We start from the raw sequence: 22,866 nt of genomic DNA on the forward strand, positions 1-22,866 counted from the left end.
ATTTTGTTTGTTTGAAAAAAAGAAACAAACATGACTTTTTATTTTACTTGATTGTTTTTTTTTTGTTGTTTGTTTGTTAGAAGGGTGTGAGTAAAAACAAAAGTATACATTTTCTTAAAAACAAGACAGCCTACGGACAAACGGACATGACGTGAGAGGATTTCCCATAGTGGGCGTGTTCATAGATCAGAATTTCAGAATCAACCAATGAACGCCGAGCACCGCTTTCACAACATTCCAATCCTTCCCAAACCTTCCGCCCACTCCCCCTCCTCTGCCTGCCTGCCTGACCGGATCGTTCCGTGTTTGTGGGACTGTGACACGTAAGTGTGTCTGTCTCATCTACGTGACCAGGCAGGACACCTTCACCTGGGACAGGGAGAACAGAGAGAGGACTTTACTGCCCCTCTGTCCCCAACCAAAACCGGTTTATATCTGAACATATTCAGCATGGAGGCGGGAGACGCGACTGCAGGTGAGCTCGTTGTTAGCAGTGACAGTCAGTGGGGAGGTGTGCGCTGGTTTTGACAGTTTAATAACTAACTAAGACAACATTTAACCCAGAGACGAGTTATCTATCTGTTCAGGGCTTCAATAAGAACTTAATGTTTGAATGAATCATGCAGGATTTCACACGTTTTCTTAATGAAGCAGAATAAGTTTGCTTACGTCGTTTGTACTGCAAATAGCTTCCTATTAAGAAAATATGTTAATATGTCAATTCTGTTCAACCTCCAGGAGCTCTTGTAGGCAATGATGGAGAAGGACAGAAGGAAGAAACTGCAAAGAAGGATACAGCTCCTAAAAAAGATGAACCCCAGGGCAAAAGTGGGTTTGAGAAGATCTTTGGGTTCAGGAAGGAGGACCTGACCTCCTGGAATAGTCTAGTGACGCTTCTGAACCGCCCCACTGACCCTGCATCCCTGGGCATCTTCCGCTGCTTGTTTGGTAAGTTCAGTGTGTTAAGTGAAGACTGCTCCTTGGAGATTAGAAACACTGTGTGCCCCTAAACGGTATAATGTGTCTTTGTTGCAGGTTTGCTGATGGCTATCGATGTCACACAGGAACGTGGTCTCAGTCACCTGGACTATAAGTACCTGGATGGAGCCCCTGTGTGTCGCTTCCCCCTTTTCAATTTCTTACAGCCACTGCCCCTTGATTGGATGTATCTGGTGTATGTGGTGATGTTCCTCGGTGGGTTATACTTATTTTTAAAGGTTGGGGGAGCTAGTTTAAACTAGCACTTTGAAGGTATTTACATTAACAGCCAGCTAAGGAGCAGTCAGGAAAAAGCCCCCCTATTTTGAGTCCAGGCTGATGCATTCCATCTACAGGACACAGTCTCTGTGGGGTGGTGGTCTATGGTAAAGATCAAAGCACAAATACCAGACCTGCAATTTTCCACTTTTGGTCCCCCCCCCCCCAGTCCACGTCTCGTGCAGGTTTTTGAGTTTCATAAAGAGTCAACCAGTGCAAGTGTAGTGCAAACTTTAGATTACGCAAGACTGCAGACGGGAAGCAGAAAACAATGACAATCAAAGTAAATAAACACTGATAAAAAAAAATACCTAATCCTACACCACTGTGGGTGTAAATCAATCCTCTGGGGGGTTTTCTGAACATTAAGCAACATTTGTTTCTCAAAATAAAGCACACAAACATTTATTTACCTACAGAGCAATATTACTTAATTATAATGGTGGAACTTTTAAACGTTCTTTCTGACATTAAAACCATATTACAATATTGTAGATACATGAATACTGTTTGTATTGAATGTAGTATTAAAGTACCCTATTTTTACAAGAGGTTTTACACAAACTGATCATTTAGTTTACTTCCTATCAATATACATTGTATTTCACGAAAGGTATTCAAAGGAGCCAATTATCATCTTAGACAAAAGAAAAAAAATCAGAAATTCAAAAAAATAAAAATTATGTATTTGCTTGCAAGTTTTTTCTTTACATGAATATATGATGTGTTTATTTAAGAGAAATTCATCCTTTATTTTTCATTCATAGCAATTTTTAAAATTGTACTAAAGGAAGTAAATGATAACATCACAATGAGAGTCATTTTGTTAGACTTGTTCGAACTCCCCCAGAAGTGTTTTTACAGACTGAATAAAATCCAAGTGGACTTTTTGACACATTTATGTGAAGAAAAAAGAAGCTATTACAACATTAACTGTCACTGATATTAGCTGTGTTTCTGTTTCATATCAAAGGAGCCGTGGGCATCATGCTTGGCTGTCTCTACCGCCTCTCCTGCCTCATGTTCATCTCCACGTATTGGTACATTTTCTTTTTGGATAAAACAACTTGGAACAATCACTCGTACCTCTACGGCCTCATTGGATTTCAGCTCACACTCATGGACGGCAACAGATACTGGTGAGATGTGAGACTGGTGTTTATATTCAGTTTTGATGTTTTTTTTTTGCTTATGCATGTCCAATCCAAATGTGTGCGCTCTACAGAGCAAGACATTTTTGTCTGCGTCTTTTTTTGCAGGTCAATCGATGGATTGCGGAGGCCCTCCATTAAGAATGCTCATGTGCCTCTGTGGAATTACACGCTGTTGAGGATACAGGTTTGTGCACAGGAAGCTTTAAGCAACATACATTGTGTTTTTTTAAATTTCTTTATTTTTTACAGATCAAAGCAATCTAATGCTGCCAATGCGTTTCTGCCCCTTACAGATATTTATTGTATACTTCATCGCTGGAGTCAAAAAGCTGGATGCTGATTGGGTGGAAGGATACTCCATGTCATACTTGGCACACCATTGGCTGTTTGATCCTTTTAAGTAGGTGGTATTAAGAAGCTGAGTACAAAGATAGTTTTGTTGTGTTTCAATGCTCCTACTTAAATCTTACTGTACTTCACTTTATTTCTCAGAGTGATCCTTCCTGTGGAGTTAGTAAATCTGCTGGTGGTGCACGGAGGGGGTCTCATTCTGGATCTTAGTGCCGGGTACCTGCTGTTTTTCGATGTCACGAGATCTTTTGGAATTTTCTTTGTCTCCTACTTCCACTGCATGAACTCTCAGCTCTTCAGCATCGGTGAGTCTCTACTTTGGATTCGTGTTACATACTATGTGAAGCAATTTGTATTTCTTAATCATTTTCTGTTGATAACTAGTAAATGGATTGTAAGATTAGACCTTCTCTCTCCCTTCTCAGTCGCAATTAACAACCCGTGGATTGATTTCTTGATATAAGAATTAAGACTGTTCTGCAGAAAAAAAAAAGAAAAAAGATATGAAGTCTATGCATGCTCTCAAGGGCTCTGCCTGTCTTCAGCTTTGGAACAGAACCAACAGTGTGTAAACTAGCAAACACCAACAAACAACACAACGCACAAAAAGTGTATCCAGTTTGGCCACATTTTAGTGTGGCTGACATTGATGGAAAAATACGGTCAACATCTGCAGGGAATTTCCTGTGGAGTATATTTTGACCTGCTTGCCTGCTTAGATGTTGTAGACAGGCTGGTTTATGTAATGCCACTGGCTTAAGCAATGTCAATGATGCTTACTTCTAGCATCTATATAGTCCAGCACATTTAACAAATGCTAAGTGCAGTTCACTTAATGTCCATCAGGGGTCATTATTAATTACAATATTCCTAAAATGTTCCACAAAGAACCTTTTTAAAACACCTTTCTTGTTTCCATGCATACTTTAATCAGTGCCTTTATTTGAGCGAAATCATTTTACCTTCATCTTGATGAGAATGTTAAACCTCCACAGGGATGTTTTCATACACAATGCTGGCCACAAGTCCCCTCTTCTGCTACACCGACTGGCCAAGGAGATTCTTCGGCCGCTTCCCAGAATTCCTCAGGGCAGTCCTGCCACTCACCTCGGACCCAGCGGACATTCAGCCAAGCACTTCCTGTGTTTACAGTGAAGTCCAAAGCACAAACACCGAGCGCCAGGAGACCCCACCTGTCGCCAAAGCCGGCAAACTAAGACTGAAGCACAAGCTGGGAGCCATTTTTACTGTTCTCTACATAGTGGAACAGTTGTTCCTGCCGTACTCACACTTCATCACACAGGTAAACCTGCTTTGCGTAATCATCTACACAGAAAAAATGCATTAAGTAAGATTGTACTTTGATGTCAGCAAAAGCCTTACAAATCCCTGCTGAGTCACTAGACTGATAGTTGCTCAATCAGAGTCAACAGTCAACAACCCTCAGCAAACAGCAGCTCTAACTGGTGTTGTAAGCCAAAAAGACATACATTCTCATCATGTAGTGTAGTCTATGCTATTGAAACTTTGTGGTTTATTCTTGGCCTATTTAAAATGTAAGATCTTGTTTTATAAAAAATATTCCATAAAAGAGAACAGAACAGAACAGAACAGAACAGAACAGAGAAAGAATTACAAATATTTACCATGTGACTTTTATGAGAATATCCTAACTCTTAATTATTCCGCAGGGTTACAACAACTGGACCAATGGCTTGTATGGCTACTCTTGGGACATGATGGTTCACTCCCGCAGCCATCAGCATGTGAAGATCACCTACAAAGATGGAAAAACGGGAGAAATTGGATATTTGAACCCAGGGGTGAGTTAGGAGGAAAACATAAATGATGTTCATACAACTTACAGCGAATACACGTGCAAGCATCTAAACAAACAATGACACTGTTTGTGTGCTGAAGGTGTTCACGCAAAGCCGCCGCTGGAAAGACCATGGAGACATGCTGAAGCAGTACGCTACGTGCCTCGATCAGTTCCTGCCCCGCTATAATATCACTGATCCTGAAATCTACTTTGACATCTGGGTGTCGATTAATGAACGCTTTCAGCAAAGGTAAGAATTTGGAAAAATATTCTGTTAATGTAACTACTTCAGATCTATCATTACAAACAAAGAATGTGCTTTCTTTTTATTCCTTTTTATTTTATTAGCAGTTTATATATCACGGAGCATTTGGAGCTAAAACATTGGTTTATTTCCTCTGCAGTTCTCAGGTTTTTTAAAAAATAAATAAAGATGATTTAAACTAAATACAATTTGGGAGAGGAAGTGTGAAAACAAGGGCAATGAAACAGGGAGAGACTGGTGAGAGAAAATCAAGAGGTTTGCTAAATTAAGAAAGCATTACAGGGTCCATGGCTGGCCTAAATCTGTCTTCAGGTGGCTGTGGCTCAGTGGTGGAGTCGTTCGTTTCTCTTCCAGAAGGTCAGGGTTTTGATTCCCAGCTCCTGCAGTCACATGTTAAAGTATCCTTGGGCAAGACACAGACCATCGAATAATATTGGAATATTAATCATGTCACGATTTTGAAAAGGTTCCTCCTCCAGCAGAGTGATTAGGCTGAGTGAGGCCCCCTGTGAGTGGAGCCTTTAGTTAGTGTTGTGTTTCTTGTTTCTACCTAAAAAGGTTAAATTAAAGAAGTTTCCTTTTCACGGTTGTTCGTTGATATTGTGCTGTTGATTTTGCTGTTAAATGATTTATTATTGTTTTAGTGGGAATTTTGTTCTTCAGCTTCCCTTTATTACTGAAATGGTTTGCTCCAATTGGCGCGGGACTAAGAGAAGCATGCAAGTAGCCAGAGTCTGGGGGAAAGGAACATTGTGGTTTGTGGCAGCTTGCTGTGAGGCTGGGTTTTCTTTCAGTTTGTTAGGTCTAGTTGCTTTTTGATTAATTTACTCAGGATTGTTGTTTTTGCTCTTTTCCGCATTTTTGGTTAATAAAATCCACCATGCCTCCCGAGCAATTCTTCTGCAAGAACTCGCCACCGGTGCTGAACAGCCACACTTAAATCCCATTTTTCATGTAGACTTACAACCGGTAATGCTTCAACGATAGTCATCGTTCTCATTTTGTCGCAGCCATCAGTGTGTGAAAGCATTTAGTGTGAAAGCACTTTGAGTTGTCAGAAGACCAGGGAGGCTCTCTCCAAGACTATTTCAATATTCAACCTGCTTAGGAAGTACTCTGCATCTAGTACGAAAGAAAGAAATCATAATGCCCAACATTGCAGGGGGCAGGGCTAGTCCATACTTTGTATTTCTTGTAGTGGTTTATGATATTTCAGAGTGTAAAGAGTGTGTTTTCAAATTTGCTCTTGACTTACTTCTCAGGATCTTTGACCCCCGCGTTGACGTTGTAAAGGCCGATTGGTCTCCTTTCCGACCGAACACATGGCTGATGCCTCTACTGGTGGACCTCTCTCCCTGGAGGACGAAGTTCCAGGAGATTGAGGGCAGTTTGGACAATCAGACAGAGATCGTCTTTATTGCTGATTTCCCAGGTTGTGGATCTCTTTCTGTCTTTTAAATTTCATTTAGACATGTAAAAAAAAATGTTTGTGCTCTGTTGTCTTTATTCATTCTTTGTGCTTCCTTTAAGGTCTCCATTTAGAGAACTTTGTTAGTGAAGATCTGGGCAACACCAGCATCCAAGTACTGCAGGGCACAGTGAACGTGGAGGTGGTGGAGGAAAAGAAGAACTACACCCTGCAGCCTGGGGAGCAGATAAAGGTACAGCATCACCCTTATCATCACTTTTAACATTTCACATATTAACATACACTCAGATATTTACAGTGTTGTGCATGTGTTTCTGTGTGCAGGTTCCAGCAGGAGCTTACCATAAAGTGTACACAGTATCTGAAGAGGCGTCTTGCTACATGTACATCTACGTCAACACCACAGAGGCGGCGCTACAGGAGAACTTCACCAAGCTGTTTGAGATCCAGGAGCGTGTTCGCAACGGGACAGGTAGAAACATGATCATATCAGGCAGAAACACCATAAAAGGAAGCATTCAATCAAGGGAACTTTGCTTGAAAAATGAGCCACAGTAATGTGGCAGAGAGGCGGCTTCTTATGCAATGGCCCAAGTCAGTGAATCTATTGCAATCAGCCATTTTTGTTTCAGTGCAATTTAAAAATATATATATATTTTGTCAGTTTCAGCTACTTACATAATCAATTTCCAAAAATGTTTGGGGTCTTTTTTCATTACCTTCCTCTTTCTTGCTGCTGTATTCACGTATATGGTTTAAATATAGTAAACAAATTAAAACTAAACTTCCCTAAACTTCACACATGATACTTGGATTAAAACAAAGATGTACATTAAACAGAAATGACAAATTGAAATCCAGAGAGAAGTAAAAACATAAAGATAAAAACATGAAAGAAGGGTAAGGTGGGGTCATGGAGGGGAGTTGGTATAAGTCTTTTTTTTTAAATCTCAACTTTCTGAAATAACCGTACAGATGTGGAGGTTAATGTAGTCCTGCCTCAGAGATTAAAAAGAAACATTTTTGTCACAAATGAAAAAGGAATTTTGAATCTCGCTCAACAGAAACTGAGCCCCTACCTCCCGAGCTGCAGCCCCTTATTGCTGCAGACAATGATGACGGGGCGGAGGTGAACGCCACCGACCCAATTGTACAGCTGTTCCTGAAGAGACAGCGCCGCATGAAGGAAGTGAAGAAACGCAGAGAGGCCGGCATTCTGCAGCGAATTGATCGCTTTGCAGTGAAAAAATACTACACAATACGGCGGGGGTGAGTATTGTCTTTAAATGTGCCATCTTTTGCTTTATTTGTGCTGAAAATGCAACACTATGACCTAATATATCTGTGAATGTATTTTGTCATCAATCGTCCAGATTCTTGATGACAGCCATCGCTATGAGGAACCTAGCAGTGGGTCTTCCTCCTCTTGAACAGCTGACGAGAGAAATCGAGTTTGCCAACTTAAAAGAGCCGCAGGCAGATGGCAGCCAGGAAGACCGTCTGAAAGATGAAGTCGGCCACGGAGAACTTTAAAGTTGCGCTGGGATCAAACGCACTCGGCTAAATTGGCTGCAGGTGCTGGATTACACATGTGTGTTGGTACTACTGGACTGTTACTGAAATCAAAGGATTTTTAATTTTCTAAGCTTCAGAAGCATTTGGCATTTCAGATTCTTTCCAAGTGAAAAGACAGTATTTTTTTTTTTTTTTAAAGTGTTTGTTAATGAATCTGAATTTATGCAGAGCACATGTTTCTGTTGATGCTGCAGCACACAGAGAATAATTTATATAAACAGATGTGCACTGCTTTGCTGTACAAGACGACTTTTCCTGTTTAAGCTCAAGATTCTTTTAAGTGCAGTTAATGGCGGTGCATCATGACCAAAAATAAATGTAAAGATATTGACAGGCAATTAAAAATACTTTGAGAGATGAACTCTGCGTGTGCACGGGCAGAAACATTTGAATAACACTAAACTTAATTGAATGTTTTTTAAGTTTTGAATGTGGAATGAACAAGTGTTTCACACAACGGTCTCATAAAGGGAAAGATTGTTTGCAAATGATCTGACTGATGAACTGAATGGCACTATCCTGCTGCCTTTATATTTCCACAGCTCTAACTTTCTAATTATACAGAAGAATATGTGGAGCTTTTTTCTGTTTTTGCAAGAATTCTCTGAACTTCTATGCGAACCCTGTAATGTGAGAAGCCTGACAAACTGTTTTTAGCTAGTCAATCGATGCAATTTTTGTAGTTCCTTTTTTAATAAAGCGATCATGTTTGAATACATTTGATGTTTTTTTTTATTAAAATGAACATTCAGTCTTGACAAACAAGATTAGTGGAAATAATGAGTTTTATTTGTGTCAGTATTTTACAATCTAAAGTGCTCCAGCTCCAGTGTTCACTGTAGGTCGACACTATGGCACATAAATGACACTCAGACAGTTAGTTAAACAATACCAATAAATATAAACCTATGAAATGATTAAGTGTTTCAACATAGAACCATGATGATTAGTTGAGGTTAAGGGATCAGGATACATTTAGTTCAAAATAAACATGGAGCTGTTCCTGTGCTGTAGTGGAGGTCCAGTCACATTACAAAGTGTTGTGTCATAAATGACTGATATGCAACATCACATTTTATAAAAGCAACAAGTCATTTGGAGTGTTAGCAACATGGGTTTGTGGTTTCAAAGACAGGCAACAACATAAAGACAATCTGTGTTATAAAACATAGTCCACAGTTTTACTGGTTAGAAAGTCCTTCACGTCACCATCCGTCACTCAAACACTTTGATAAACAAAATCATTTTGCATCCCTTTAAGTGAAGGGTGAATTTTCCTCTTATCACCCCAAATTTAAAAACTGACCTTTAATATTATGTGTTCAAACTAAAATAGCTATGACACTACGAGTATTAGTGTTAGATACTGACCTTTACAAAGTGTTAGAAGCCTTTTCCTACTTGTGTGATTTAATACTGGAGATCTGTTTTAATTAATTGCACTTTTTTGCACAAACTGGAAATTCTTTCAAATGTTATATTCTAATTTTTCATTTTCCTCTTAAACCAAAAGAAGCCCTTGCCTTACAACTAGTCCTGTCTTAAAGGTGAACTCCAGATTTTAGTTTAGAGGTCAAAAGACTACTGCATAAATAAATATTATTGTACAAATCATTTGTGGCTTATAACTCGGTGTCAGTCGAGGGCTGACGACTATACATTTGAAAGTGAAATGAAGAGTAGCTGTGGTGTTAAAAAGAACTGACCTTTACGGACCTCTTTAGCCAACTCATCAACTCTGCTTTAGCCTAGCAGCTAAAGGCTACATTAGTTGCTATTAGCACAACATCAAACTCAACCAGAGTATCCATGTTCAAGCTGTATTATGGGTATTGTAGATTTTAGGAAGAAAAAAATTAAACTATTCAATAGTTCACCCACATAAATTGTGTTTGAGTTAAAAAATATCATACATTTCACAATGCAAAAAAAGGGTTAAATGCTAAAGCTGGTGGGCATCATGACCATCCAATAATGTGTCATTGCTCCCTCACGTTATGTCACCTTTCTTTTCCTTCCTGCTTTGTGATCCTCACCCCATGTTGATGACCTGACCATACATGTCACCCCACAGAGCTGCTCAGCACCACAGACATGACAGTTCTCTATACAAAAGTCTGATACTCAGTAAAGTAAGTCCACAGCGCTGCTTATAAAGCTCAAGTCATTTTTCCACATGTGGCATATTAGTGTCACCTCTGCCAGAATGCAACCTTCAAACTTGTTCCCCTTTGTCCGGCTGCTCTCTGTCCTTCTCTCAGAGGCTAAAATTGGCTACTCAGAAAAAAACTCAACAACCACAGCGCTGCAGAGGGGGAATGTCAGCAGCCTGTTAGCAGGTCATGATGGAGCTCCACACTGTCAGCCAGCCTCTCTCTGTATGTCCTTCTGTCCAGCTGTCATGTGCATTTTCCTTACTGGTTCTCCCCCAGTAACCATACCATTAACAATACTTGGAGGTTAGGAAGTTAAAACAAAAAACAATCAATCAAACAAAAAAAAGAAACACTGCAATAAATCTTCCCTAAATGGATCTACCTCTTATTTCAATTTATAGTCGATCCTGTGTATTTATTTCAACCTTCAAAACCAAAGTTTTAAGCTCTTAACTTTCTGAAAAAATATGTTGTTTTTTTTATTCTAAAGCAAAAGTAAGTGAGTAAGTAAACGTGCAAAACGGTGCCACATAAGGTGACGTAAAAATGCTGACAATAACTGTGCTGCAAATAATTTCTTAGGGTTCAAATCCTTTTATCTAGAATCTGCTCAAAGTAACTGTGCAGAGGTAAAGACGTGTAAATGACTGTGACTTAGTTCCAGCTATGAATCCCTTTATTTCTTTATGTTTGGATGTGTTTTTTTTTTAATGCTTTGGAATATCTCAATGAGGCTCAGTATGATGTAACATGTAACACGTTATGCCCTTGCTGATGAAATATGAAACATTAGTTTCAGCTTGTGGTGAGATTCCCTCAGTCCAATTTGCGGCTCTACCTCGGCTGAAGATCTGGGTAGAAAACTCCGTGCACCACACCTTCAATCACGACATTTGCAAAAGTGTCTGAAAAGTGAAAAAGGAGAGAATGTTTCTACACTGAGATTGTAAGATGGGATGGAAGTTCAAGCACACTTTTTAATTTAAATCAGATTGATACTGTAGCTGTAGACATATTTTCAAAACGTTTACATATTTTAACTATCCAAACGGATGAATTAAGTGCAGAGTAAATATGATAATATGCACACAAATATCCTGAACTCACCATGTGATGGAAGCAGGAAGGGGTCTCTCAGGAACAACAAGACTGGCTGATGTGAAAGTTTACTGAAAACAGACCATAAAAGAAGAAGTCAGAGGTTTCATGGCAGCAGCATGTTTGTCATAAATCAACACGATGAAGCTGAAGTCACTGACACGCAGGGTGAAGTCCACGTGCAGAACAAACAGTGACTCTTGTATTAGCTGGTTCAATACGTTGGAAGACAACAACAAAATGATTCTTCATACAATAACTTTTAAAAATATATATATTTACTGACACGAGAGGGACATCTCACCTTGATTCCTCTGATTCTGTATCAAAAGACCTGAGACAGAAAATAATAAAGTTAACTTAGTATCCTTCCAGTAGTGTTGGGACAAATCCTCCCACAGATTGAAAAAAACAAAAACACTCTTCAGTCTTTGATTTTATGGAAAATGTGCAGTTTGAACTCACCCACAGCTTTCTGTTTTTGGCACTGAAGGAAAATGGCGGATGTTGAGGAAATCCAGGAATATCTTTGGAAGAACCCCATTTTCCATAATTATAGCCTAAGAAAAAAGACAAAACAAAAGCAAATTACAATGTGCACATGAAGCAGCCGTACACAACCCAAGTGACCTCCATGACTTTTCTCTGGTGGACAGTTGGAGTTTCTTTAATCCCCGACATCTGTACTGAGTTTTTCTGTTAGTGTTGGGTAATCAGTCCCATCAGGGGGATTTAAGTGTGCTGTGTCAGAGTACCTGCAGGTAGAGCTCTAGACCATGCCTCCTCTGCTCCAAGACTTTGGGGACCCAGTTTCTAACGTGCTTTGAGGGAATCTCTGGTGGCTTTATGCTCTTCTTTAGCTGGAGGGATTCAAAAACAACATTGAAACATAAACTGTACATCACAGATCACGTAGCAGAATAAGCAAAAGTCTTTAAAAACAGAGCTGAGTCCACAACAATAGAGGTGCTATTAGCTTAATGCTAACATATCCTACATTATCAGCCTGTTAGTGAAGCCACTTTTTACTGGTTAGCGGTAAGCACAAAAACAGAAGGAGCCAGAAGGAATACACACATTTCCCTTGTACTGATCACGAACCAAAATATCAGCGAAATTCAAATGAAACAGAATCTTGTTATAATCCACAGTGGAGATGTTGGTGGATTTCACAGGATGAGACAAAACTTTGACTTGCTGGAGGGAAATTCAGGGTATCACCTAATTATCACCCATTATTATGGTGAATCCTGGGAACTACGAGTGTCCGTACGAAATAAAATAGCAATACATCTTGTATTTTTTTAGATGTGTAAGTCTGGACTAAAGTCGTGGACTGACATTGCCATGCAAGAAGCAAAGCTTGGATGAATACAAACATACAATTACAACAGATCTGCATTTTTCTCCCGCTCCTGTTTGATTTTTATTGATACATGCCCTGATTTATTCAAGGCATCTTTACTTTACCCTTGTCTCTTAATGAGTTGTGCCTGAAGATAGCCCGCTGGCTTTTCCAATCTTTAGTTATTTCCTAATCTTCAGGAGCACCTGGACTTTTCCTGGAGTCGACCTCCTTGCAACCGTGAGCACCTGATACCCTCTTTTTTTCTACCGCCATTCAAGAAGCAAAGCTGGGATGAATAAAACATGAACAGCCCAGTATGTTCACCATAATCACAGAAGACAGACAAGGGAGTGAAGTTTGCAAACAAAACTTAAGTGGAATATTGAGCAGGACAGGAAGAGGAACTGATCTGAACAGCTACACCCTCAAATAAAAAACAAGTGCGGTGAGTGGAGTTAACCACCGTGGAGCACATCAAAATATCATGTATTATTTTGTTCATCTGGGGAGGCATTCACTGACTTTTAACAATCAATCAATGCATGTTTTGTTTTTTTAAATATACCCTATTAATTGTCTCTAAAAGCTCAGGGTGGAATATGGAGGCCCAAAGAGGCCATAAAGTCCCATTGTGATTTTTTATTTTTGACAGAACGGTCAAAAAGCCCAAAACAATCACGAATACAATTATAACTTTAAATGATATATAATTAGCCTTTTCAACACTAAAACAATACAAGCATTTTAAAAGACAGCAGTGGAAAAGAGATCATAACATTTTAGTTCATTTGCACAAATCATGTGATGAAGCGTCTAAGGTTCAGGACTTAGAATGTGAACTCACAAGAAAGGAGAACTTTGTTAATATGAAAAGGTTTACATCTTAAGGGCAAGACCAACAACCCACCATTTTATGCAAAGCGTGGAATTCACTGTAGCGTTTCTCAACACTATGCTGTCTGCCATTCATCAGCACGTCGATCTTAAAGACCTAAAAAAGAGGAACAAGACGTTAAGTAAATCATGATCCCTCATCAGAGTCTATTGGCACAAGTGTTCCCTACCCGAGCCGCTTTAGTTCAGTTTGAGTCTAAGTCAGCGAGTTAGGAAGAGGAAATATCTGTAGCTTCTGTCAGGGATACAGTTAACATCCTTAAACAGACTTTTACTTCCCTTACTCTGCTGGATTCTTCCTTAAAGGCTGCTGATAAGGCAAATACGGTACTTCACTGTTCTTGTCAGTATTGTGTAAAATTAGGAAATTAACTCTTCAATGACGGCTGTGTGGTTAACATAATTCTTGTGACGGTGGAGCAACAGACTTATTGTAACAACCTGGAAAAGTACAGCGATGAGCCAAAAACACAACAATAACATGCTGTCTAAAATGTTAGATAAAATACACAACATGAATCATTTCACATTCACATTTAACTTGAAGCAGATCTGCCCTTACGAACAACTCTAAAGAGTTTCTCTGTTTGTGTCATTGTTCACACTCACTGCCAGTACTATCCATTTAGTCACCGCAGGCTGCTGACTCAGCTTCTATGAGAGCATTTGTTAAAAGGAATTGTTCAACACCATTGATGGTTTTCTGGCCCTCTCCAGTCTGATTGAGGGATTAAAACAACCTTCACATGTGTGTGTTAAATATGGAGCTGCTGTCTGAAGCCAGTTCTCTTTTTCCTTTTTTTATTTATTTATTTATTTTTATGTTAACTTAACACGAAAATGAAAATAGAATGAGACATCCTGCATTTCTGGCTCCAAGAGAGAATATAAATGGATTTTTCTAAATGCCAAAATGTATATTATACAGTTTCATTTGGGAAGAAAATGGCACTTGGTCAGCACCTCATATCCTGAGATGGAGAAACTTGAAATGGGAATTATTGATGACAGACAGTTTGTGTTGACATGGGGAATGTAGAGGGTTTTTTTTTCCCCCTAATGAAAAAGCTAAAGCATGAGTTGTAGCAAATGTTGGTTACAGTGATCTATTGCTGATGTACCGATTTTTACACTAAATTTACAGGATTTCAAAGGATTTTATTTACTCCTACTTTGAACTCTCTTGAATCGTCATTTGTGTATTGACAGCCAGCTGGGGTCCATCTCTGCTCTATTAGGTGCGTGGGTTGGCAAACATGGCTTTTAGCTCTTATTAGACAGAAAAGTATAAAGTCTTACAGATTTAAACAAGTCGTAAGTCTAACTGACGAGTCAATGACTCATTTAGTAAAATAATGATATGGTTACAATGGATGAACATAAGGAGGGATCAGAGCTGAACAACCAAACACACATGAATTCAACAGTGACTTTAAATTTGCTTTGTTCGTCGGAGTGAAGAGGACAAAACCTTCTTATTCAACAGTACAGAAATAACATCTGATGACAGCAGCAGACGACAGAGACACACAGAGGTTATTATTGAGCAGCTCACCGTGTACCCTTTCTCCATCGAGTTGTTTTCTGAACGAAACGACGGGATCGACACTCTGACCGGATGCATTTTGTCCCTGAAATGTAACAGTTCACAAGGTAATTTTTGATCCTATGACACTCACACATACATGTACACACACACACACACTGCTGGTGGTTTACTCCAGTTGGCACTCCGATAAAAATCACTGAATTCAAACCGAACAAGGTAAACAGAGTCTCAGTAGAGTCCCCTGGTGGAGTGGAGGACACTGCACATGCTCAGATGGTGACATTTCGTCATGAGCAGAAACCTGATGTTCTGGAAATAATAGTAAGAAACCAAAGTTTTGATTATAAAACAAACAAATAAATACATAATCATAAATTCATATAAACCCATTGTGTAAAATAAACACAAAGTAATGTCAGGAATAAATTGTGAATCCATATATTGTGAATAACTAGAAATGTTGCAATATCATTCCTGTCACAACAATGACAAAAACGGAATTAAAATTTTAATTTTAATTTTACATAAAATTCAATTCTACAATTCTGTTTTTTTAAATTCATTTTTTATTATTTGACATGTCACCAGACAATGCCTCTGGCTCTCTGTGCTATCATTACTTAGTATTAACCATAGACCACATCATTTCTTAGATCTCCAAAAGGGCTTCTATGTATGATTTTTTCCAGATAATCACCTTCTTATGGTCAGAAGCTCACACCATTATCAGAGGGTTTAGGGGGTTAGATACTGTTCATCCCTTATCTCCATGTCGTTTGCATTTTAGGCAGTAAGCCTGAGAGTACAACTAGCCCAGTTATCTCACGCCTTTGGGCGTTAGGCGGCCTCTTGGTCAAATGACTGATACACTTTATCTGAAAGGAGCAAAAGCCAGCATGCTTCATGAAGGAGTCATGGTTGGTAGAGTACTTTGACCTGCTTAATATGAAGAGAGCAGTCAGTTTCCTAAAATACTTTGATAGGGGTCTTAGTGGGCACTGGCATATTGTGAGGAGATCTCTAGTTTGAGAGCTGTGTACTGTTTATTAAGTGTCTCTTTCAGCAGTAGCAGCTAACATTTAGCAGGAAATTCAGTCAAAAGCAGGATAATTCCCTCAGTATATGATGGGGAACAAAAAAGGAGAGGCAATAAAATGTGTCTACTTCAGGTGTCCCAAAAATAGACCCTACATACATGCTTCTGTTGCTGCATATTTGCTGCATGGTGCTTTTTTATAGTCTTAAAGTAAGAGGGTTACTATGCAGATTGAAACCCATTAAAGCAGTTCCAACTCTTCTGTTGAAACTGCAACCATGTAGTGTAAACTCAGAGCCTACCTTGAATCAGTCTACTTAAAGGTCATCACTCAAATGAAACTGAACATTGCACAGCATATCATCATCATTTTGCGTTCCCCTTTTTGACGTGGTGTGTGTTTATTTTAGTCATCCAGTGGAAAAAAAACAGGACAGCGTAGCCACTTACACTGATCAGTACAATATCAATATCCAAACGTTTTTATTTGCACCAAAGCATTTGAGCAGAGCAAGTTTCTCCTGTTGCTTATAAATATAACAAATACATTTTCAATACTTTAAAATACTGATACAACTGACGTAACAATGAGGGAGAGCTGGTGTTCGGCTAGTCAAGGTTTCTACTTTTCATGAATTTGCTGGGAGAAAAATGGAGGCATACAGTACAATGGAACAAAGTAGGAAACTAAACAATATAAAGGAGATATGTGAGAGGAATATTCTTATTAGTAAGAAGAGGAAAGGATATAAAAACTGCTTTCACACACGAGATAGAAAAGTTAAACACTATCTGGCACTGTAACAGATGATTCCTACTTTTTTATTGGTATTATCATTTTTTTTTTGTATTTTAAATTATAACATGTTTGTCTAATCATTAAAGATTTATTTAATTATTTTGTATACGCTTTCGAATGAAGTCCTCTTCATTGTCATTCACAGAACATGCTGTGAACGACTGTCATGTCTTAATACCTGCAAAAAAAAAAAAAAAAACAGATCAGAAAATAAAACATCGGTACTTTGACTGAGGACATGAGGAATATCACATAAACATTTGTCTAGTGAGATACAACACTTACTGTGACATGTGACAACCAGACACATAGGCGTAGCTGCCAGTGTAGCGAACATCACAGCGCACAACGTTGTTGCTGTAGTCACTCTCTGGGACGTGATAGTTTGGATTTACACTGATCTGTGGAGAACAACAACAAAGAAACTATGAAGCAGTAACACAGAATTTTAACATTCAAGGCTAATGAATCAATGTTAAATAAATAACGTGGAGTCTAATTGAATGTTATAAAGGCCCACAGCGAGCGCTCCTGAGCTTGTGGGAGGGTTCGATGCCTTGCTCAGGGGCTCTGGTACTTTAACTGACAACCCTCCGCTTCCCAACCTTAGACCCTACAGACTGAGCTACTGCTGCTTCTTGTATTCCATACAAGTGTAATGTTTTTCAAGAGGTTATGTGTCCCAGGAGGAAGCCAAATGTCTGGTATTTTTGACAAACCTTGAGGACGTAGTTTCCAGGTTTCACATCTGTGATGTCGATCCACTGACAGTCGATGTCTGCGTTGTAGGTATCATAACATCCTGGACTCAGACCCTGCATAATGGACAGCATCCATGTAAAACATTGTATAAACTTCTTACGTAACTATATACGACTCTTTAACTTAAGCAACAGTCATATTAACTTTAAATATGTAATTTCTGGTTTCATTATAGTTTAATATCAAACAGTTAAATTAAAGGGGCAAAAACATGTTTTTATATTTGCTTCAATATTAGATTCTGTATGGGATGCAATTTTTTTTTTTTTTTCATTTAAAAAAGAGAGAAACCAGAAAGGTGGGTGGTATCATCTTTCAGATATCACCCTCACAGGCTCATGCAAAAGGGAAGTGTTCAAGTTGATTTCAGAAAGACAACGTCCTCAATAACAGAGCACCTGTTTTCTTAGTTACTCTCTCTTTTATGAACAAATATCTCCAGACTAGGTCTTTCCATGAAAGAAAATAGTACTGTCCATTTTGTTCTGAACACTCTGTGCGCGAAATAAAGAGAGTCTGAGTTTTTGGGGGCTTTGCCAGAAACGTCTGCAGCAATAAAAAAAAAAAAGGATACTTAAGATGATTGTGCGCTGTCCTGGTATACTTTCGATCATTTTTTGGTTGCGGATTCAGCTCCCATATACTGTATGTTACTGTCCCTAAATAAAACAAAATTACATTAACATGTGACAGATGTAGATCTTTCTTATGATCTGGATTATGGTTTATCCATCAATATAAACTTGTATTGTACAACAGGCGCGTGATTCAAACAGACCCTCTTTACTGAGAACATTTTGTCAATGTTTGAACACAGGTGTACATGATAACAAATTATTCATGGCTGAATTGAATTTAGCAGAGTCAGGGTTCTGGTATTACACATGTTGGCTCTCTGTCATGACTAACTGAGGCGCTTTCACAGAACTGAGCAGACATTAATACATTATTAACACCAGTGCTTCTGCTGTGACTAATAAAAACCATCTGCTGGGAATAAGGCTGACTTCTCTGTCCTCAGGATGCCTGTACTATGTAAAACTGTCATGGACCATAAGTACTGCAAAAGGTGACATGAAAAACAACATGATAATGATGTGTTTGACATTCACCTGATTATTTTTCATTCATGTGGTCAACTTCAAAATGACAGAAAGAATAATCCAGGTACAATATATTCATTGGGAACAAAATTGTTTGCTTTGTGGGTGTTTGGACTTTTAAACTGAAATAAAAAAGATGTTTTGGCTGGTTTGTTGTGACTGTTTTTGTTTGATATTAAATTACAGCTATCAAGTTGAATCAGAATTATTTTGACAAGCATGCTGCTCTGGTGAACAGGAGCCAGTAGGTTTCAAGTGGTAACAGTTGTTCAACTCTCTTGGTTAAGCCTGCATTAACTGACCACTAGGGGCAGGAAATCAAATTATTACCGACATTCAGGTTATATAAGGTTAATGTTGCAAACTTGTTAGCTGAAAGTGACATATTCACACAACCAGCTGACACAGAGCAACATGTTCTTTTTTTACTATAGCTGAGTCTCCGGCCAACTTCTGAATGCATGTCCAATATTCATTCCCCTTTACACTCTCTAAGTTAATATCATTTAAGAAAATCTGGCTCTAAAGCAGCTAAAGGCTCCAATACGTTTACCAGCAAAGCGTACTGTCTGGTGTTTAGCGTTAAGCAGGTAGCATAAAGCTCCCCACTGTGGCAGACAAAATGCAAATGTGAGCAGTACAGAACAGTCAAGTTTTGGCCTGTAAAACCAAAAACAAAGAGCCAAAAGGAGCTAAACCTGGAGCTCTGGAGAACTGCCAAGTCAGATGGTAAATCTCTGTGTTGGTCAAAATGAGTGATCTTTTTAAGAAACAAATACTAATGATAGATTCCTGATAACATATTATTAAGATAAGCTTCAATATCAGAAACAAAGGCATGTCAATAGTTGTATATTTGACACCTGGGTATGCGCTGTGCAGGCAAATCTGCGGTAGTAGCCATAGTCACAGGATGTGTCCTCCAGACAGAAGCTGGCCTTGTGGCCCTCGGCCACTGAATGCTGAGTGGTGGCATCCAGCAGTTCGTAGTGGCTGAACTCGTCCATGCTGTGGAAGTGCCTGTGGATCAGCAGCAACAGTGTTCAACAACATTTTTAAATCCAAACCAAGTGAGCTTGACATCAGGCGCTGTTTCTGAAATGCATTTTGTTAGATATTTTGAATCTCTGTTCAGTCAGATGACTGCTGGTCACTGTGACTCAGTACATCACAGGTTTTCATTTCATCTATCATGTTCATGTTTATACAACTGCATCTGATTTAAATATATTATCTTGATGACTATGTTTGTTTAATGCAATAGAAACAGTCTGGACTTTAACATAAAATGACTTTCAAAACACTGAATACAAAACCTATACAGTCTCATTCAACAGTCCATTGGGTCTCTGCCAGATGTGCTCTATCTTTGGCATCAGCACAGTGTCCTGGTTTATTTAACAACATAACTATGGACTGAGGTAGTTTCTGTAGAAACAGAGTAAGCTATGCAGTTTACCAAAAGCATAATAAAAGAACAAAATTACTAGACGTTTTCACTCATTACCACCATCACACATCTTGATTTCACAATGTCTAGCTTTGCAGCTGTAAATAATACAAATCTACAGGTCAAACTTAGTTCACTCACATCAAGTTTTTCAGTTTTATGCTGTGTATTGTAAAAATAAAAAAGCCTTTAAACTAATTTAAAATGTCGGTTTGATGTGGAAATCTGTGAAAAAAACTCCAACAGAACCCAAAAGTAGCACAAATTTGACTCAGCCGGGGTAGCAGTGCCTCAAATACTGAGTATAAAAAACAAATACTGCTGTGGTGTCTTAAAAATAAATGTTTAATGTGTAATTGGTGAACGAAAGAAACACACAAATGTTGTTTTTTATGTTCAATTTGTGAAGAAAATGCATGAAAGCTATCATGCAAACATCTCTAAATGATGCCAGTGAGAATAAATGATGCTCGACAACAACCCACATGTCAAAACGACTTTCTCTCCCTGCATGATGGTGAGGTGGACAGCACAGACGTGACATTATACTCACTGGTGACAACTGTGCCACTCCCAGGAGTAACGTGGCCTGCTGGGGAGAAAGTCTGCAGTCCCCTGGTTCTTCACTCTCTGAGGAAACCTCAGCAGCATACGGGTGTCGTAGTCTCTAATATCGGCTCTATAGGCGGAGCTGCCGACACAAACAAAGAGAGGGGTAAAAGTCTGCAGAAAAAAAATCAAAAACACAGGTCATATATGGACACAATGACATCACTGCGATAGTTTTTCCTGCTGCTTCCCCTCCTCCAGCTGCAGCAGATTTTCACTGTCGGTATAAATGATGGTTGGAAAAATAATTTAAAGGCAGGAGGTTGTTTGGGTTAGTGTTCAATAATGTGTTTACCATTCAGGCTTTCTCTCCTTCAGAACACTATGATTAAACTCTGCCGAAATCCACCACTCCACCCCATCAGCGGGAGGATTTGGTTAATTTGACTTCATCCCCTGGTTCCACTGCTCAGCCCTCTCACCCACAAACACTTAAGGTGGTTGTTATGGCTCAAAGCTCTCTGAATCACACACAGACTTGGCGGCAACCCCCCCCCCCGTCTCCTTTTTTTTTTTTCTGTCTCTCTCTCTTGTGGATACTGACAGCCTGACAGTCTACCTTGACAGACAGTTTTCCTCAGCCGCACATCTCAGGTTGTACATTGGGACTCTCTGGGCGTAAGCAGAGGCTTGGATGTAGTATGCGTCTGGTACCAGATCAGGCAGACCTAAATCAACAAAACAAAACAGTGGTGAGCTTAGTATGACAGTAGTTATGTTATAAATATAACGTAAAACCTAGCAGAGATGATAAAATCTATGTAAGTCACTTCATTTTTCACATACAAATATATCTTAAAGACAATGGGCAGTAATTAAACACTATTTGATTCATTTTAACTGCATATATTTTCAGCATATTTCATTTTAGAAATATACAAATGTTGTTACCTGAATAAAATTAAAATATGCAAAGAGACCACATTAAAAGTCATATCTATATCATTCATTGTTTGAAGTTGTTGTTTTGGCAGATCACTGTTTCCTCTCTTACCGTACTGATGATTCCTTGTGCCATATCCGGGTCTCGATCTCGGCCTCGGTCTCTCGTAGACGTCATAGTAATTGTAATACGGATTATCACTGTCAGTGGATTTGTAGGGGTCGTAGGGATCGTCACCCATCATCTGGTCCTCCCTCCGGGACAGAGGCTGACTGACAGTGACCTTTTCCTGGGTCTCATTGGCTCTTCTCTTCGTCTCATTGTGCCGCGCGTGCTGATGCTGGCGGTGCTCGTGCCCTCTGACGAGCCGTTGGATCGGAGGCGGGAGGCCACGGGAGCTGTGCGGGTTGGACGCCGGCCGGGGAGGCTGCTGCTGCTGGCTCGATGTGTCCGGATGTCTCGTGTCCCCATCGTGAATGATGGTTACAGGTCGCGCGTGCACTTGCTCCTGTGGCGCTCCTCTCCGCCTCGCGGGCTGATACTCCGAGCCCTGGCTCAAAATGCTAAAAATCTTGCCATTGTGTGACCATTGTAGCGTCTGCCGGAGAGCTGCTCTTTGTTGTGTCCCCGGTTCACTCTGAGACTGTGCAGGTTGCAGAATGAAAACAAAAAAACAGACGCACGCATATGCGTAAAGACGCGTGCCAAATTTGCGTAATCCCATTATGAACTAAATTCAAGCAGACTGAATGTAACTAAAGTAATATTTAAAATGAGCCGGGGTCTCCAGTTGTCTTTCACTCAAAAATCCCTCATCTCTATTTGAAGGATTTTCAGAGAGCAGAGAAGAAAAGCTAACTTTGGATGTATCCGTGTAAACTCATATCGCTCTGCTCCTGCAGCCTGCAGATGCGTCCAGTGAGATGATGATGATGGGGGAGGAGGAGGAGTTCAACTTTTGGAGTTTCTGAATCTGTTACACAAGTCTACTGCTGGTGCTCATATAACCATTGGAGGGATACACGATGTCTCATCATGCCCAGCCGAGTATGTTTGATAACTGCTCACGCTGACCCCTCTGACCACTTGAAAGATGGTCAGTGTGTCATCAAGCAGCAGTGAAACGTCTAAGAACACATTTTAGGTCCTAACATAGACATACCAATTACATGCAAACCTTCTTGCAAAACCAATCCCACAGAATAAATGACCCACAAACTACTGTATATTTCCTTCATATCTTCACTTTCTTTCAGATCAACAGTGTCGTGATAAATGGCCTTTCCCTTGACTGTTGGATGAACTCCTGACCAAATTGCAACACAC

General features: G+C 39.5%; 3 protein-coding genes across 3 annotated transcripts; 1 reads left to right on the forward strand and 2 right to left on the reverse strand.

Annotated features, from left to right (window-relative positions):
- Positions 1 to 259: 259 nt before the first annotated feature.
- ggcx (gamma-glutamyl carboxylase) lies at positions 260 to 8,571 on the forward strand. The gene is made up of 15 exons (XM_020629800.3): positions 260 to 475; positions 739 to 948; positions 1,036 to 1,194; positions 2,231 to 2,396; positions 2,517 to 2,595; positions 2,705 to 2,811; positions 2,904 to 3,067; positions 3,758 to 4,065; positions 4,454 to 4,585; positions 4,683 to 4,834; positions 6,112 to 6,281; positions 6,380 to 6,510; positions 6,603 to 6,750; positions 7,343 to 7,547; positions 7,652 to 8,571. Exons 1-15 carry the CDS (start codon positions 451 to 453, stop codon positions 7,809 to 7,811), a joined length of 2,316 nt encoding a protein of 771 aa, XP_020485456.2. The 5' UTR covers positions 260 to 450; the 3' UTR covers positions 7,812 to 8,571.
- A 49-nt stretch (positions 8,572 to 8,620) lies between these two features.
- snx24 (sorting nexin 24) lies at positions 8,621 to 15,103 on the reverse strand. Its single transcript, XM_020629801.3, has 7 exons — positions 14,905 to 15,103; positions 13,363 to 13,446; positions 11,863 to 11,967; positions 11,573 to 11,667; positions 11,412 to 11,441; positions 11,117 to 11,178; positions 8,621 to 10,914 (listed from the first exon to the last, which is right to left on the reverse strand). Exons 1-7 carry the CDS (start codon positions 14,971 to 14,973, stop codon positions 10,844 to 10,846), a joined length of 516 nt encoding a protein of 171 aa, XP_020485457.1. The 5' UTR covers positions 14,974 to 15,103; the 3' UTR covers positions 8,621 to 10,843.
- A 1,297-nt stretch (positions 15,104 to 16,400) lies between these two features.
- On the reverse strand, positions 16,401 to 22,471 carry loxa (lysyl oxidase a). The gene is made up of 7 exons (XM_020629770.3): positions 21,652 to 22,471; positions 21,217 to 21,325; positions 20,602 to 20,739; positions 19,462 to 19,618; positions 17,453 to 17,548; positions 17,019 to 17,134; positions 16,401 to 16,911 (listed from the first exon to the last, which is right to left on the reverse strand). Exons 1-7 carry the CDS (start codon positions 22,262 to 22,264, stop codon positions 16,905 to 16,907), a joined length of 1,236 nt encoding a protein of 411 aa, XP_020485426.1. The 5' UTR covers positions 22,265 to 22,471; the 3' UTR covers positions 16,401 to 16,904.
- Between the last annotated feature and the right edge of the window lie 395 nt (positions 22,472 to 22,866).

The sequence above is a fragment of the Labrus bergylta genome, chromosome 17 (genome assembly GCF_963930695.1).
Source record: "Labrus bergylta chromosome 17, fLabBer1.1, whole genome shotgun sequence".
Taxonomy (NCBI): Eukaryota; Metazoa; Chordata; class Actinopteri; order Labriformes; family Labridae; genus Labrus; species Labrus bergylta.

Excerpts from the sequence above, each read along its gene's own strand:
- ggcx (XM_020629800.3), top strand. The coding sequence starts at position 451 with ATGGAGGCGGGAGACGCGACTGCAG. Across the intron at positions 6,282-6,379 it reads CTTTATTGCTGATTTCCCAG|GTCTCCATTTAGAGAACTTT; the intron begins GTTGTGGATCTC and ends GCTTCCTTTAAG. Across the intron at positions 6,511-6,602 it reads AGCCTGGGGAGCAGATAAAG|GTTCCAGCAGGAGCTTACCA; the intron begins GTACAGCATCAC and ends TTCTGTGTGCAG.
- snx24 (XM_020629801.3), bottom strand. The coding sequence starts at position 14,973 with ATGCATCCGGTCAGAGTGTCGATCCCGTCGTTTCGTTCAGAAAACAAC. Across the intron at positions 13,447-14,904 it reads CGATGGAGAAAGGGTACACG|GTCTTTAAGATCGACGTGCT; the intron begins GTGAGCTGCTCA and ends CCTCTTTTTTAG. Across the intron at positions 10,915-11,116 it reads CTTCCTGCTTCCATCACATG|ACACTTTTGCAAATGTCGTG; the intron begins GTGAGTTCAGGA and ends TTCACTTTTCAG.
- loxa (XM_020629770.3), bottom strand. The coding sequence starts at position 22,264 with ATGGGATTACGCAAATTTGGCACGCGTCTTTACGCATATGCGTGCGTC. Across the intron at positions 20,740-21,216 it reads GAGGAAAACTGTCTGTCAAG|CTCCGCCTATAGAGCCGATA; the intron begins GTAGACTGTCAG and ends TTGTGTCGGCAG. Across the intron at positions 17,549-19,461 it reads CCTGCACAGCGCATACCCAG|GGTCTGAGTCCAGGATGTTA; the intron begins GTGTCAAATATA and ends TCCATTATGCAG.